The sequence below is a fragment of the Daphnia pulicaria genome, chromosome 3 (assembly GCF_021234035.1).
Source record: "Daphnia pulicaria isolate SC F1-1A chromosome 3, SC_F0-13Bv2, whole genome shotgun sequence".
Taxonomy (NCBI): Eukaryota; Metazoa; Arthropoda; class Branchiopoda; order Diplostraca; family Daphniidae; genus Daphnia; species Daphnia pulicaria.
The window spans coordinates 11,608,375-11,623,539 of record NC_060915.1 but is presented as its reverse complement, the minus strand read 5'-3'; the positions used below and the strand labels follow the sequence as shown (position 1 = coordinate 11,623,539).

Genomic DNA, 15,165 nt, shown 5'->3' with positions numbered 1-15,165 from the left:
CCCAACAACTGAAGACAAACCTGGCCACCAGAGATCCTCTTCAGTGTCATTAAAAAAAAATTATTAACGACTAAATCAATCAGGGGAACTTCACAATTAGATGGGTGGACCGATTGACTAGATTCGTCAACACTTCAATCAGTGCAGCAGAGCGATTGATTTGGCAGTGGAGGAAACGAAACGGACTGCATTTCACTTCCAATTCATCTTCGCTCAACGTCTTCCAGAGGTGAGCACTGAGCAGCTTCTGTGTTGCTTCTCTCGTCCACTATCTTCACTCAATTTTAGATTACAAGTAATTCGTATCCTGCGTGTCAGGGCACACGAAATAGCGTTCACGTGATGAATTCTTCCTGCACTGTGCCCTGTTTGTTGGTATATGTATTAAAAAAGAAAAAAAAAAAAACAGTTGAGTGTTATGCATCTTAGGTTAGTTTGTTAACTATATCATGGGAGTCACCTGCCTCAGATAGTAGATAGCTCTTGATAAAGAGGTTTTTCAAATTCTGTCTTGACCAAAAGTAAAAAATGCAGCAATATTTCATTTGATGGGGGACTGGTAGTAGTGTTACGTATTTCTTTCCCCAACGCATGCATTTCATCGCCAAAGCCAATTTCTTCCCGGATGTCAGTTCTTTCGGCAAAGATGCGTTTTGCAATGAACGCATTCGCGCCGATGTCGGTCCGTCGGTCGTGACCTAAAAATTCCAGAGTCCGAAAATAAAATTAAGAAATTTCGTTAAAATATCCAGAAAAAAATAATTTTTACTTAAACACTCAATCTCGAGATAGCCTTGTTCATACAAGCTGTAAGAGATTGGCTTTAGAAGACAACACATTAGAGGGGTAACGGTCTAACGGAATATCCGTGGGTCACACAGCAATCGAGAGGTAAAAAGTAAACTTTTTCGTTAACGGACTCATTTGCCATATACTCACTACAATCAAACAATTAAATTATTCGTGATTAAAGCTTTGCGACACCTTCACTCATCACTGTGAGGTGGTCAGTGGTCACTTTGCAACTGGTTTGGTGATGCAGACGAACTTCCGAAAGAACTGGGAAAGTGGGAAGCGCTGTTGCAGTCATGTTATTACTGTCTTATTAGTTATTACGGATTTACGGCCATTAGTGAGTTATTGAACGTTATTATATTTAAGTCTATAATGTAACAAAAATTACAAACAGAAACAGCCTGGAAAGTGGACACAGCCTAGTACCTTGCTATCGGATGTAGCTGACTGAAAAATGCAACGCTGGATGTTAACTGCTTATTGTAAAAATCTTACAATTCTGTCCCATAGATGGCAGAGTGCAACAACTTGTTGTTTTCGGTTGGGTTGGTTCGATTGTGCAATATATTTTGTCTTGGTTTATGTCCCATGAGATAAGACAACTCAGGTGGGATCGTGCGGTTTGGAATCATGAATTGGTATAATATTTGCAACTTATTATTATTAAATGCAAATTTTTAAAGTAATTTTCGTAGGGGTTTAATGAAAAGAAGTCAGCTTCATGCTAGGCCATCACCTTCATGTGGACTATGCACAATTGCCGAGGAAGCAGATATTGATTATGCATTTCTCCGGCTTCAAAAGTATTTATTTTTAAGTTGATTTAAAGTATTAAATTACATTTTTTTCATGTACAGGCTAGAAGAAATCAATCGGACAGTCCAAAAAGAGTGTAAGAACCTGAAGGAGTCATTTTCCACTTTAGCCCGTTGTGAACAGAAGCTCACTTCAGATCTGTCATCATGCAACCAAGTGTATGAAGAGGAACATTTCAGAGTCTTAGCAGAAGAATACCACTCAGTTTCCAAGCAAATGGGGGAATCTGCCAAACAATTTTCTGATATTGTACAAGTTACTGTGAATGACCCCTTAAAGAAACTTGCTAATGAATTTGGAAGTGCACAAACAGCTATTAAAAAAAGAGATCAAATGATTACTGATCTTCTTCCTGTAAGAAAACAGTTAGAAAAACTCAAGGAAAAGGAGAGAACAGGAACAAACATTGCAAGAACAGAGCAGCTTAAACGTTCCTTATCTGTTATGGAAGGAGATTTTAAAACTACAAACAAACAACTATTGAATGACATGAACACAATGTTGGATCTGCGAGCAGATTACATTGAACCATCCCTGTTAGCATTAATTCGAGCTGAAACTAATTACTATGGTGAATGCACGAAACTATTCAATTCATTAGTCCTTCACAGCGGCACTAGTCCTAAAAGAACTTCTCCAAAAGCGACAAAAAGCGAACCAGCTGCTTCAGAGTTAATAGCACAATTTAGTCAAGATATGCAAGCTATACGTTCTCTTTCCATTGTTGCTGATAAGTAAAATTAAAGCTATGCATTACCAAAAATTTGTTGTAACAGTCCATCCAGCATCCTATACCCGTCACATTTCTTTCCTATAATAATATTTAGTATTTGTGTGCACTCAAGTGTCTTAAAAACTGTTATAAATACTGTTATAAATACAGATTACATTTTTCGTCGAATATGTTCTAATTACATCTTGTATATATTTCGTTTACTATTGCTCCATCAACAAATTCTTAAGTAAATGCGTTAGATGAATGAATTTATTGATATAGGCAATCCATCATATGACCACTATATAAGTAAATTACATTGATGCGCGCCACGGATTGCAAATTCAATCGATTCAAGGAAAAACAAATTATTTCCACTATAAAAAAAGAAGGGAAGAGAAAAAAAATAAGGGAGGCGGTCGTCAGGGAACAACTCAGTAGAAGGCTTAATGTGAAAGTTGGGGAAATGATCAATACAGAAATTCCTTTTTAGTGGCGTTGGGAAACAAGGTTACTCGCACATTATTTCACGCCATTGATCTGCTGGATATACAATTAAAAGAGGCGGATTAAAAAACTCATACAGAACTCAATTGTCGATTTGAATCGATGGCAGTCCGACGTGTCATCCTGAAAATAATATTTAAAAACAATTCCAGGTGAAAAGAACAGCGTCTGACGGCTAAGTTGGGCACGTGTTTGCGTGTGTATCTGTGATTAATAAACATTTTATTTTCCAATATATCCATTCAAAGAACCTTCCTCTGTCTCTCGCCTCCTTCAATCTCTCTACACTTCGACTAGCCAGCAGCTGGTTGTGAAAGAAGAAATTAAGGCCCGGAAAATTCCCTATAATATAATATATATGCATAAGAGAAGTGGGAGCGAGAGTTGCAAAAAAAAAAAAAAGAAAAAAAAAGAAAAAAAACAGCCAGATATAAACTGAGAGCGCGTTACCTACAAAGCAAATCAACACTCAGCTCAGTAAAATTAGTAACGTAAAAACAAGAAAAAATCCTTATCAATGAAAAAAATAGAAAGCTGTTTTTTCTTGTTTGTGAATATATATATGCTACACGGCTGCTGCAATCCAATCCTTCATAGGTTTACTGGAAGGGGGGGATAGGGCATTTTCTTACATTTGGCAGCCATCACACTCAATAATGAATGGCCCTAACAGTTTTTCTCGGTAGTTTTAAAAGATTCAAACAATTATCATTTCTTTAACCTCAATTATTTGCTTAATTTAGTCTCCATTTTTCTCTTTATTCGCACAGTAGAAGTATCGCGTCAGTTTGTGTTTGTTCCAGTCAGGCACTGCAATGTTGAGTGCGAAGGGTAGCGGACGGGAGGCGGGGGAGATGTTTCTAACCAAATAGGGCGGCGGATAACTTCTTGGACGAGGAATAGAAATAATTTGGTCATCCCTTTCACTCTCGCCCTCGATTTTCAAACGAAAATAATGCAAATATCAAGAAGAATTTCATTAGTGGGAGGAAGGAGGAGGGGGAGGATGACTGGTCTGAGGCCTGACAGGCTTTCTTAACAATCCACCGGGCGCTCCAGTGCTAGATCCAGAGGCCCCACTAGCTCCGTTGGTGCCATGACTTCTAGATCGGACCATAGAGTTGACAGACCCACTTCCGATCCCACCACTCGAGCTGTGAACAGGCGGTCGCGAAGACGACGATAACGAGTTTGAAGAGGAAGAGGCACTGGGGATGCGCATACTTGATGTTGGCGCCTGGTGATGAGTTACTCGCCGCCCTGTTACAGATGACGATGAGTTACCAGAAGCGGATTCAGGGGGTAACAAGCAGTAAACAACTTTGCTATGACTCAATTTAAAAGGAAAGCCAGTTTCATTACCTTTCGGTTCGGTGTGGTGAACCGTTTGCTTGGGTCTGGTCGACAATGGAGAGCCGCTTATAATCGAAGAAGCGGGTCCTCTGGTTGGTGGTCCATCTGGGAGAGCGGACGCAGCCGTATTTGAAGACGCTACACTCGTACTATCGGCAACGAGGTTTCCGCTGGTGTTCTGTGAAGCGCTTCCGGTTGATGCTACACTCGCCTCGCCAAGATTGTTTCCTAATAAAATAGTGTTGACTGTAAAGGTGAATGTTGACGTTATTCTAACTTTTAGATCGCCTCACCCCTTGAAACTGCAACATCATTCTTTTCGGGTCGATCGGTAGTCAAAATATCTCGAGATAGTTCAACACTAGACAACGGAGTAGTCAAATCTCTGTCAATGTCCAACTCAAACCCAGAAGCTAGAGTTGAGAGGATCAGATCTTGTATGAAAAGGCTTCGATCTTGACAGCTCTTACTGTTTGACTCTTTTCTATCGTCTTTTAGCACATTTCCCAACCTAAAAATAAAAAGATCAGATATGACTCACTTTGAATCAATTTAAATATTACAGTGCTCGACAAACCTTGATAAGAGTAATTGAGAATTGTTTGTAGAATCGGGGCTACCGACTGAAGCGGTGGTAGGTATCATGGAACTGGAGCCGTTGGGGGTCACACCAGTAGTAACATTCGTTGATGAAAACGTTGACGGTGCGGATATGACTTGTGTCTGTCGCCGGGGCAACCTCAACGCCTGTTAAACAATAACCCGACATAATTAAATCAATCATTTGTTTGTTGGATGCCGAAAATACATATGAAATGAAAAATGCGAACCTGGTGCCGCTCTAATTGCGGTTGGGATTGTCCACTGGCTCCATTATTGACTAATTCACTAAACGCTCCTAAAAAAAATATAGAAAGTGTAAAATTTGCAATTTGACGACATGACTACAAGTTAAAAGCGTAAAGGTGGTTACCTGCATTATCTCTTCCAACTAATCCTAATAGTCTCCCTCCTCTTCCAGAAGGTGTAGGTAAACTCGAATTATTGGAACCAGGCGATTGGCCACTTAGGTTGGCTGCAATAAATATTATAAACGTAAAACAATATGTAAACACACAAAGCAATATCGTAATTCATACCTCCTAGCGATCCCAAAGCTCCACCTAATGATCCCAGCGCGCCTAAACCAAGAACACTCCCAAGTCCGGAAGCCCCGAGACCTCGACGAACACCACTCAATTGAGAAAGGAGTTCAGCAATAGGATCCATGGCCTCCCTTTCACGCTCCCGATCACGCTCTCGCGAAGAACTAGAGTTAGATCCAGGCGTACTTCCGGACGACGTCAGGACGGAACCAGTAGAACTAAAAATAATTAGGTTGTAATTATATAGTGCAACTTTGCTGAATTCAATTCGATAGAAAATTTAATTACGTAAAGTGCATATTAGGTCTTCTTGTTCTCGGACCAGAAGATCCTCGAGCTGGATGAGGAATGCGACGCACACCTCGACCAATTCCTCCTGGTTCTTCTTCTCGTAAGACACCATTGTGACCGATAATTCCACCTTTGAAATGGTTGAAACAAAAACGGTAACGAAAGTAGATTCATTGCAATTTCAATTAAAACTTTACCACGATGTTCCATAGTTAGATGGGCCGCGAAATCTTCAGTAACCTGGTTTGGCTCTCCGCCCGGTAAAGACGCACATATGGGGCATACCTGAAACATAATTAAGGTTACCACACACTGCCAGATCACTGCACAATCTTTTGAAATAGACTTACCACTTCATAAGGAGTTTCTGTGTGGTCTGATGTCACATGATCATACAATCCTGTCTCGGTATATCCAAGCTTCCCACAATATGGGCATGAAAAAGACTGGGGTGTATCTGAGCTGATTGATTCTCCTCCATAAAAAGTATCTGTAAAAACATTCAAAATTAAGTGAAAATAACTGTTGCATAAAACTCACTTTCATACCATAGTCTGATCTGGTGAGTATACACTGCATGGGGTGATCTGCAGTGTGGCGAGTGTTGGTGGCTCCTGCCTCATAACAAGTTGCACACAAATCATAGTCATAGCATATCAAACATTTGAATCGCAAACCCCTAAAATTTCCTTTAATACAAGAATCACAGCTGACACCTGAAGAAAAAGAGAAAAATATTAGTTAATTAATAGAAATTTGGAGCAAAAAATGGGAGTTTAGCAAAGGGGCCATCATCACAAAAGTAAACTTTTGATCTTTGTGAAATCTACAGAAGACAAAGGTTTATAGGTACAACAAAATAATATGACTTACCTTCATGCCTAGACATTTCTTTTTTGCAGCGAAGTTTTTCAATAGAAATTCTCCGGGGAAAGCAACCGAGTCTTTTGATTGATTTCACAAGAGAAACGCACTCCCAAATTCTACACTAGTAAAGGGTCGGGGTCGAATATAGAATTTTCCGAAAATCAATATTTATAGGTCGGGAGATAGTTTGGCGGTCGGGATTTCAACTGGAGGACTAATTAATGAGTACCAAGCAGATAGGCAGACCTGCATTGGGTAATCACGCAAACAAACCGTAAATCAGAAAATGTCTTCTCTTCTGATGAATGGAAAAACATTCTCTAGAAAAGATTCTCTAATACGGCCATATTGTGACGTCGAAAAAACGATTGAGCAGTCATCTAGCGAGTATTTATAAGACTGAAGTTAATTCACACTTTTCAAATTTGTGGAATGTAATGGTTGAAAAAGCTTTTTAAAAATGTGTTTTTAAAAATGCTTACTAAGATATATAAATAGTTCGTTTTCGTTCTGTATCACCATATCACTTTGACGGAATAAAAATTTTTCTGGCGTTGAATACAGGCACATGTATTCAGAATTCAGAATAATAAATTAGCAAATGCAAAAAGCGAACTTGTTTTCCGTCGTTAAGTACGGAGATCATCAACGTCATTTTATGAAACAAAACTTATTGATCGGAAAGTTAGTTAATGAAGACTTCCTGCCTTTACAACAAGTACGAAAAATACGAAACCACATCCTACAAGGCGAAATGTGATGTGCTATAGAAAACTGAGGCGTTGCTGATACGATTATTTTAATATGGGCGATTTAATTATTATCTCAATTAACATGCGTACATCCGAGCCAGTGCGCATTAATTTCAGCTGAGTTCCCCAAACCCTTCCTCTAAGCATTGCCTTAAGTTTCGTGGCCTCGTCCAAAAATCGTTCATTTACGAGAAGGACACGACTGAGAATAGGACCTTTATTCACGCGGCTAGCAGAAGACGTTTTGGCTTTTTAAACTTACATTGAGGCCAGCATGCTTTCCCACCACCAAAATGCAAGTGAAACGAGACATTATGTCATTTTCGTCCTTCTATTTCTTGGACTATTTCATTCGATCTCTGGTCAAATCAGTGTAAAGGATAAGAGACAGTTAGTGAATTCTTGCATCGATGGTAACAATCACAAACGAGAACCTGGCCCAGAAGATTCTTTGCACAAACAGGTAAAAGGACTTGTCTTACATAATTATCTTGAATAATATTTTATCGATCGCCACTTTTTTGGTTCTTTTTAGTGCCTACCATGGAAAAACAATTCTTGTTGCACAGGAAACACGACAGTTCATGCTCATGGAGGGAAAATGTATGGCTTCAACTACAACCACTGTCCCAACAGAAAAATGTCGAGCAAATGTCTAGAACATTTTGTTCAAGATTTATGCTTTTATGAATGCTCGCCTAATGTTGGACCATGGATGCAAACGGTGGGTTCCATGAAACTCATGGAAAAAATGTGTTCTCTCTTTAACATGCTTATGCAAGCTATAGGAATATAGTCAGTTCATTTTTCCTAAAGATTCACTCTGAAAACAATAGGCAGAATTAATTTTCTCAGCTGTTACATAATAAATAAGACATTGTTGTCTGTAAGCTTTGTAATTTTAGAAACACAGATCCACCTACAGGCCTAGATGCTAGTTTTACATAACCAGCAACATTTGTTTTGAATGTTTTAAACTTGTAGAAAATAATTGTATATTTTCTTTTTTATCTAGGTAAACATGAAAATGCGCAGAGAAAGGTTCTTGGACGTGCCTCTTTGCGCCACTGATTGTGATGATTGGTTCAATGCTTGCAAGGATGATTACACATGTACAGACAATTGGACATTAAACTTCAAATGGATTAATGGGACCAATCACTGCCGACCTGAATCCGAATGTCGCACCTTTTCCGATATCTTTCAAAACTCATCTAATTTTTGTGAAAGGGTAAACAGTATTAACATTCTCCCTAGAATTGTGATTGCATTTTTATTTTCTAAAAGGTTTGGGATCATTCGTGGAAGTATACCAATAATTCAGAGCCCTGCATGCGTATTTGGTTTGACGGTGATCAAGGCAATCCTAACGAAAATATTGCACGATGGAAAATCCAACAAAGTAACAGTGCGGAAACGTTTTCAACGAAGCCGCTTACATACGTACTCCCCGCCTTGATGTTGTTTCTAAACTACTAGAATAGAGAAATTGCGTTCTCATTTTCATTGTAAAAGAAAGCATGTATTAAATAGTTGATCATAACACAGTTTTTGTGTTTTTCAGTTTATAAAATGAGAATGATAATGATAATCAATTTGTCACACCCATGGACTGGTCATTTGTGCCCTGTATTCCATCCTGTGATTGTGCTGACGAGGGAGGCCTACATAGTTATCACAGTGTATTAAACAATTTTAAAGTTTTATTCTTTGCAATGTGATCAAATAAGAAAGAATTGGGATCTAAATAGGAAATTGAATATCCTACCGACTTGGCTGCGTTTTGGGTTTAGGCATTTTGGCCAACAAACCCTGAATTTCTTTTTTCTCGTCGTAGGTCTTGTAGAGATCGTACAGAGCCAGAATTTGACGCGTTATTTCTTGAATTTTATCCGTATCGACGGCAATTTCCGCAAACCAATTTTTCCCGTCTTTCTGAAGCACAACACAAGCCATTTGCATGGCAGCTATAATACAGAAGAAAAGAAAGAAATAAATGAAGTAGAGTTCACATGATAAAAGACAAAAATAATTCAAGCTAACCCAATGCAATTTGGTAAGGGGGGTACAGAAGAGATATATCAGTTCTTAGGCTATCATTGACTATTTTCCATGACAATCCAAGAAGATCTTCTTGCCCAATGTCTTGAACAAATTGGACAAGTGGTCTGTGTGGAAATTTCAAACAAAAACATTATTACATTATGCTTTAAATTTTCTCAGAAACAGTTGATCACCTGTAAGGTTGGTAAACAACTAGACAGCAATCCATGTTTTCCAATAAATAAAATTCACACTCAAGGATGTGTTGTGCTCTGTAGGGAAACTCTTGAGGATAGGCATAGTTGAACTTTGACTTGACTGTTTAAGAAGTTGATTGAATCACAATAACAAATTTTGTGTTATGAAAAGACCACATACCAACTGATTGACATGTTGTGATTAATCTGTTGTTCGAAATTACACCAAACTCTTCGACTTTTGAAGCCAACAGAATGCATGTGGGGGCTAGTAACAGTGGATCAATGCATTTCAAGGAATTCCTGGCATAAAACCGCTTGAAGTAAACTGTGGCAGTTGCTATGACTTGTTGTTTGAGTTTCAAATGCTCGCCAAGAACCTGGATGACTAACATGAGAAAGACACTTTTATTATTCAACATTTAGGAGATGATCCCATAGTGAAAACAAACTTACAGTTACTAAAGAAGATGAAGAGTTTTTGATAATCTTCCTCTGTGACGATGGCGAAATCCCCTTGGCGTTCTCGAACCAAATCAGAGGGATCTAGTAGCCACTGCTGACTAATAATAAAGTGAGTAATTAAATGTGAATCAAAACGTTAGACAAATAAAAACTAACCAATGCGAGCTTTGCCAGAAATTCCCAGCCATACTCTGCGGCCGAGTTTAACTTGTTTACTGTGTGTAAACGATGCTTGACACTGTTAGACGACGTAAGGCGGCGCTTATTAAAATGCCGCCGTCCCCGTGCCCGGATTTTTTAACATGGAAGCCTTATCGCACCCGAGCACGCCAATAAACGAAAGAAAAGAAAACATCGTGATTTACTGATTTAGTGATTTGTGAACGATCGTATTCGTGATTTTGTTCTGTTTTTTTTTTTTTTTTGTAAGTTTTATTAGCGTTCAACAAAACAAAACATAGCATTCCATTTGGTTTTAATTAATTAATTGTAAATCTTTAACTTATGACTTATGTTTCTGAGTGATTAGGATGATGACGCAATGAGTTACTTTGGTTCGACGTAAATAAACATGATTTAATATTTTTGAGACTCATTACACAGCGTATTTGTTTACATATTATTGTCGCCTAACGAAACGTTCAATGTTTGTTACATTTTACAAAGTTACAAACGATCCACGAATAATTGAGTATGTAAATTTGGCTACTAAACACGAAGGAATTTGACCACTTTTCCGCTTTACAACAACGAGAATCATGAGTACATCAGGCCGAAAAGAAATGCGTTGCAAAAAAATAAGAAAATACAAAATGCGGAATGGAACATTGAGTAAGAAAACAGAGGTGATACAAAATATGTTTGGGCTATATGACGATAGGGACAAACAGAGAGAGTTTGAATCCCGTGGCATCGGCACGAACGAAAAATACAATCAACATTCAATGTAGCCTATACACAAGACACGAAAATATTTTAATATCATCAACACAACCGATGGGGGGAAAAATCATGTGACATATCTCCCGCATCAGTCAACAGCAACGATGGACAGGCCAAGAGGCAGAGGCATCCTGCATGAATAAAGAGTGTAGCCCCCGTGAGAATTGACTTGAACGATTCTTGGCATGCGTCCGGCGTGACGTGAAAAAACAAAAACTATTTCAAAACGTGCCGTCGTGAATTTTTACAAGTCCGTGACTTGTTGCTGATCCGGCGGGATCGTTCGTTGTAGGTAGTCGTCGTTGGAGAGGTCGGTAGAGTTGATTTGCCACTCGATAGGTGGCAGCTCCAGCTGATAGATTTTACTGAGTCGCTGTCGATCGTGCGGCTGGATGGATCCAGCTCTCGATCCGATTCCGGTGGCCATTTCCACCGAGCTGAGTGAGCGCTCCATCGCCCACTTGGAGCAGGGGACGTAGCGGAGCAGACGGGCGAAAGCCAGTCGGAAATCGCGGTTCTTCCAGCCGTAAATAAATGGATTCAGGGCTGATTTCCCGAAATACAAAATCATGACAACCTGCCGAAAACAAACGGCAACATTGAGGAAAAGAGTTTTTGCGTGTCGGTTACACAACAACAGCTCGGATACAAAAATTAAACTGTTTAGCATGTTTATATCCGGGTTGAGCCGGTTGTAAAATTATCACGGTTTTTCCCCATTGTTATAAATGTTGTTTACAAGGGATTTTAAATTTCGCCACGCAACCATCTAAACGTAACAAATTCAAAACTGAGAGCGAATTTGAACGGAATGTCGTAATTTGGGAAAAAGCCCAAAACAAATCAAATAAAAAATATATCTTTTTAATTCCTTGACTGCTATTAAAATTTAAAAGTGGTTGATTAAACTCAACCGCGTTTCCCGTTATATGCGGAAATGTCAAACATTTTTTCAAAATTTTCGACCTCCAAACAAAAAGAATAGAATTGATGGTTTCTTTTAAAAAACGAACGAAACGAACCGGGACGATAAAAACTGAAGGGGCTGCAAGTTATTATCTTTTCGCCTTAAATTTCCCGAATGAAACTGTCACAGATAAAAAGAAAAGGGAAAATGGGGGCGACTGAATAAGTGATGGACGTATTATTAAGCGGGCCAGTGAACTATGTAATCTGTTGTTTGCATTCAACAACGAAAGCGAAAAAAGGGAAAAGTTCCAACCGTCTATCTAAAAATATCTGAGAGTTTCACTAGAAAATTGGCGCGCATTATCGTCCCATATTTATTTGAGCGGTTTTTCTGGCTAATTCAAATGGTCATAGTTTACCTTTTTGGCTCGGCTGAGTGCCGTCTGGTCGATTTGTTCGTTGTGTCGGTATCGGATGCCAACGACTATCAGATAGGGAAGAGTGCTCACGATGTTGACTCCAAAGATCAACACCTGGGCGTGTAACAGCGTCGTCCAATCGAATTCCAAGAAAAAGAAACGAGAGTCAGTGTGCGCACTTGACTGCGCGATTAGTTTTTATATGTGTACAGCCCATATAACTTTACGGACACACTCGTGTTAATCTTTATACACACGAGAGTTGATCAACAATAGTCATAAAAACGACCAAACGATCTATGGCTTGTTTGGAAATATATGAAATAGAGTCATCATAGCTCGGATAATAAGCGCGGGCCTTTTAAAAAAATAAGAAAAATAGGCCATCACGGTTTTTTTTTCTGTCAGCCGCCGTATTTTTATGACGCACAAGTTTTAGATCTTAAATAATGTGATATAAATACCATCATGAGAGCCGTTTTGGCTTCTTGATGCAAGTGGTGCCGGTTCTGGCGCCAAGCCTCTCTGAAAATGTGGCCGTAGAGGAATGTGGTGACGATGAGCGAGAACGCCAAATGGGCGCAGAAGAGAATGGCGTAATTGGCGGCCGAAATGTAGACCAGATCGCACTCGGTCATGACCGTCAAATCCTTGAGGGCCCCCGTCCACAGGTACGGCAGGGCCACAAATCCCGTGACGTAGAGGCAGACGAAGGCGACGATGGAACGGGAGACTCGACGGCTGACCAACCGCGGATAGGCCAGCGGATGGACGATGGAGACGTAGCGATCCAGGGCCACTCCGATGAGCAACATGAACGAGCACAACGTCGTCCACATGGCCACAAAGTTCTTGACCTGGCAAATGGTGGGATTGCAGGCGTAGTCGGGCAGGTCAAAGTAGAATGACACGTAAAAGGGGATGACGAGGCCGACCATCAGGTCGGACAGGGCCAGCGCCACCACAAAGTGATTGGTCGGCGTCCGCAGGATCGAATAGCGAACGACGGCCACGATCACCAGCAGATTGCCGAAGGTGGCCAGCAAGGAGATGAGCAAGTTGCACGACACGATGACGCCCGTCGTAATGTCAAAATGCTCGCCCATCAATTGACAGGCCGACTCTCTGTTGGCCGTCGTTTGGCTCTCGTTCCCGACACTACTGTTGTCGCTCGACATGATTTCCGATGATGACGGCTGTCATTTCACATTTTTCACGCACATGTCACACCATCGGGCAATTCTTTTCGTCCAGCCAAACGGAAATGACGCCACACACAGGGAAAACTGAAAAAGACGGTGCAGCGAGGATGCTGGACATGAGACGACTGCTCACTGCTGGCCAGTCCAATCCTTTGCGGCTTTGGTCGATGTCTCCTCAGCATGGCCTTCGTCCATCTCTCCCGGCTCGTCTCCCGGTTGGTTCTTGTATCTTTTACCTCCTCTTTAGATCACAACTCAAAGGCATTTGCTGGCGTATAGATTTGCCCAGTGAAGCAGCAGCAGCAACTTCAGCTTTTCTGCCAATACTGAATTGCAGTTTCCATGGTCAGCTCTCTGTTGCGCTTGCTCCCGCTAGCTGCTGCTGACCAGGTCGTCACGCCTCTTTTCCCCGGCCAGCACACACTCACGCACAGCACACAACATGGACCCCATATCCTGGATATGGGAGAATATAAGAGATAGGCCTACACCGGATTGGCTTCTCCAATGTCTGTTTTATTTTCCGCGAGGGAATAAATAGATTGAACGGACGTTGGCTGATTAACGTGTGATCCGCAACACCAATCTGAGGATGACGGGCGCCGGATATGTGTGAATCAAATCCTCGGAGCGGGCGCCGGAATAAGGGGGGTGGCAGATGTTGGTGTCGGTTGGGTTGACGTACTCGTAAGATACTACTGACCTGCCCCCGTCGTCGTATAATGTGGCCAAAAAAAGAGTCCAGCTGATCTGTGATGTGATGATGTTGGGCATCGAACAAGTAGGCGGGCGCAACGGGTGAGCGACGAGCGCAAAAAACTCGAATGAAATTAATGGAATTTTCTTTGGTTTTTCATCCGACGAGCACCTTGTGTACGTATATATATTTCTATTACTTTTCCGGGCAAAACAAGAAGAAACATCACGTCCTGTATACTCGACGAACTTTTGGCTTGTGGCGTTATGGAGATTTTTTGGTTCGAAATCCTCAGTCTGGTCAAGAGAGAGAGAGACGGATCGAGAGCCTCACCCAATATGGGACCAGCAAGGTTTGAAATGCAAAGAGAGAAAGAAAACAAAACAAAAAAAAGCTTCTTTTCCGCCTAATTCCCAAATGCATTTCCAAACATTTCAAGGTGAAATAGATAAACGAGGAAGAAGAGAAAAACAAGACAAGTCGACAATGACTAGAACATCAACGTAATGGTGCGCGTGCGGCCCGGCTTCCGTCATCCGCTCCGACTATTTTGTTTTGTTTTTCCAAACCCAGACTCTCCGACTGCGACTGACATTAATTGGTGTGAAGTTTAAGCGAATTAACTTCTTCTTCTTTTTTTGAACAGAAGCCGCAGGCAGCACTTGAGAGAAGAAGAAGAAGAAGAGAAATGGTCGATTGTATGGGGACTCGACAGGAGAAACGGCGGATCGCGCGAAATAGGAGAGTCTAAAAAGTAGTTACATAAAAGGCAATGGCAAGTCGATTGAAACGAGTCGCGCTCTATTTGAGCCCAAACGGCCCCCCGGATAGACCGACCTACCGAGAACGGCTGCCAACACGCACGCGGAGTACACACAGCCGAGCAGGATCGGACACTTTTGCTGCCTCCTCTCTTATCTGACCTAAAGTCTCAAACTAAAAAACCGCGCTGTCGCCATGGTGATGGCTAGAAATCGATTCATAATAAAAATATACGTAACAGTTGGGGGATCGCTGAATATAAAAGGGATATAACATAATCGATAAAAA

The 15,165-nt window shown here is 40.8% G+C and overlaps 5 protein-coding genes and 2 long non-coding RNA genes across 8 annotated transcripts in view; 3 read left to right on the top strand and 4 right to left on the bottom strand.

Moving 5' to 3' along the window:
* Nucleotides 1–15,165, top strand: part of LOC124328801 — a 72,025-nt gene that overhangs the window by 1,196 nt on the left and 55,664 nt on the right. The gene's annotated exons all lie outside the window — the stretch shown is intronic.
* On the bottom strand, nt 27–1,022 carry LOC124328804. The gene is made up of 3 exons (XR_006916489.1): nt 770–1,022; nt 461–698; nt 27–365 (listed from the first exon to the last, which is right to left on the bottom strand). It is a non-coding gene; the product is annotated as an uncharacterized LOC124328804 (long non-coding RNA).
* LOC124328763 (bridging integrator 3-like) lies at nt 1,301–2,512 on the top strand. Its single transcript, XM_046787602.1, has 3 exons — nt 1,301–1,433; nt 1,491–1,598; nt 1,653–2,512. The coding sequence occupies exons 1-3, from the start codon at nt 1,426–1,428 to the stop codon at nt 2,347–2,349; spliced, it is 813 nt and encodes a 270-aa protein (XP_046643558.1). The 5' UTR covers nt 1,301–1,425; the 3' UTR covers nt 2,350–2,512.
* On the bottom strand, nt 2,583–6,852 carry LOC124328726 (E3 ubiquitin-protein ligase KCMF1-like). Of its 2 annotated transcripts, XM_046787549.1 has the most exons (12): nt 6,496–6,851; nt 6,171–6,338; nt 5,973–6,112; nt 5,820–5,907; nt 5,620–5,752; nt 5,326–5,549; nt 5,160–5,261; nt 5,017–5,084; nt 4,764–4,933; nt 4,480–4,697; nt 4,196–4,414; nt 2,583–4,093 (listed from the first exon to the last, which is right to left on the bottom strand). In XM_046787549.1, exons 1-12 carry the CDS (start codon nt 6,509–6,511, stop codon nt 3,813–3,815), a joined length of 1,827 nt encoding a protein of 608 aa, XP_046643505.1. In that variant the 5' UTR covers nt 6,512–6,851; the 3' UTR covers nt 2,583–3,812. The 2 variants fall into 2 exon arrangements, with proteins under 2 accessions (XP_046643505.1, XP_046643506.1); XM_046787550.1 differs by lacking the exons at nt 2,583–4,093; nt 4,196–4,414 and having other exon boundaries at nt 4,466–4,697; nt 6,496–6,852.
* LOC124328764 (folate receptor alpha-like) lies at nt 7,410–8,784 on the top strand. The gene is made up of 4 exons (XM_046787603.1): nt 7,410–7,704; nt 7,777–7,965; nt 8,257–8,472; nt 8,529–8,784. Exons 1-4 carry the CDS (start codon nt 7,516–7,518, stop codon nt 8,718–8,720), a joined length of 786 nt encoding a protein of 261 aa, XP_046643559.1. The 5' UTR covers nt 7,410–7,515; the 3' UTR covers nt 8,721–8,784.
* LOC124328760 (cyclin-C-like) lies at nt 8,742–10,230 on the bottom strand. The gene is made up of 7 exons (XM_046787595.1): nt 10,103–10,230; nt 9,938–10,044; nt 9,663–9,869; nt 9,479–9,602; nt 9,285–9,409; nt 9,010–9,208; nt 8,742–8,905 (listed from the first exon to the last, which is right to left on the bottom strand). The coding sequence occupies exons 1-7, from the start codon at nt 10,132–10,134 to the stop codon at nt 8,833–8,835; spliced, it is 867 nt and encodes a 288-aa protein (XP_046643551.1). The 5' UTR covers nt 10,135–10,230; the 3' UTR covers nt 8,742–8,832.
* Nucleotides 10,293–14,355, bottom strand: LOC124328751 (adenosine receptor A2b-like). Its single transcript, XM_046787585.1, has 3 exons — nt 12,681–14,355; nt 12,217–12,330; nt 10,293–11,465 (listed from the first exon to the last, which is right to left on the bottom strand). The coding sequence occupies exons 1-3, from the start codon at nt 13,392–13,394 to the stop codon at nt 11,133–11,135; spliced, it is 1,161 nt and encodes a 386-aa protein (XP_046643541.1). The 5' UTR covers nt 13,395–14,355; the 3' UTR covers nt 10,293–11,132.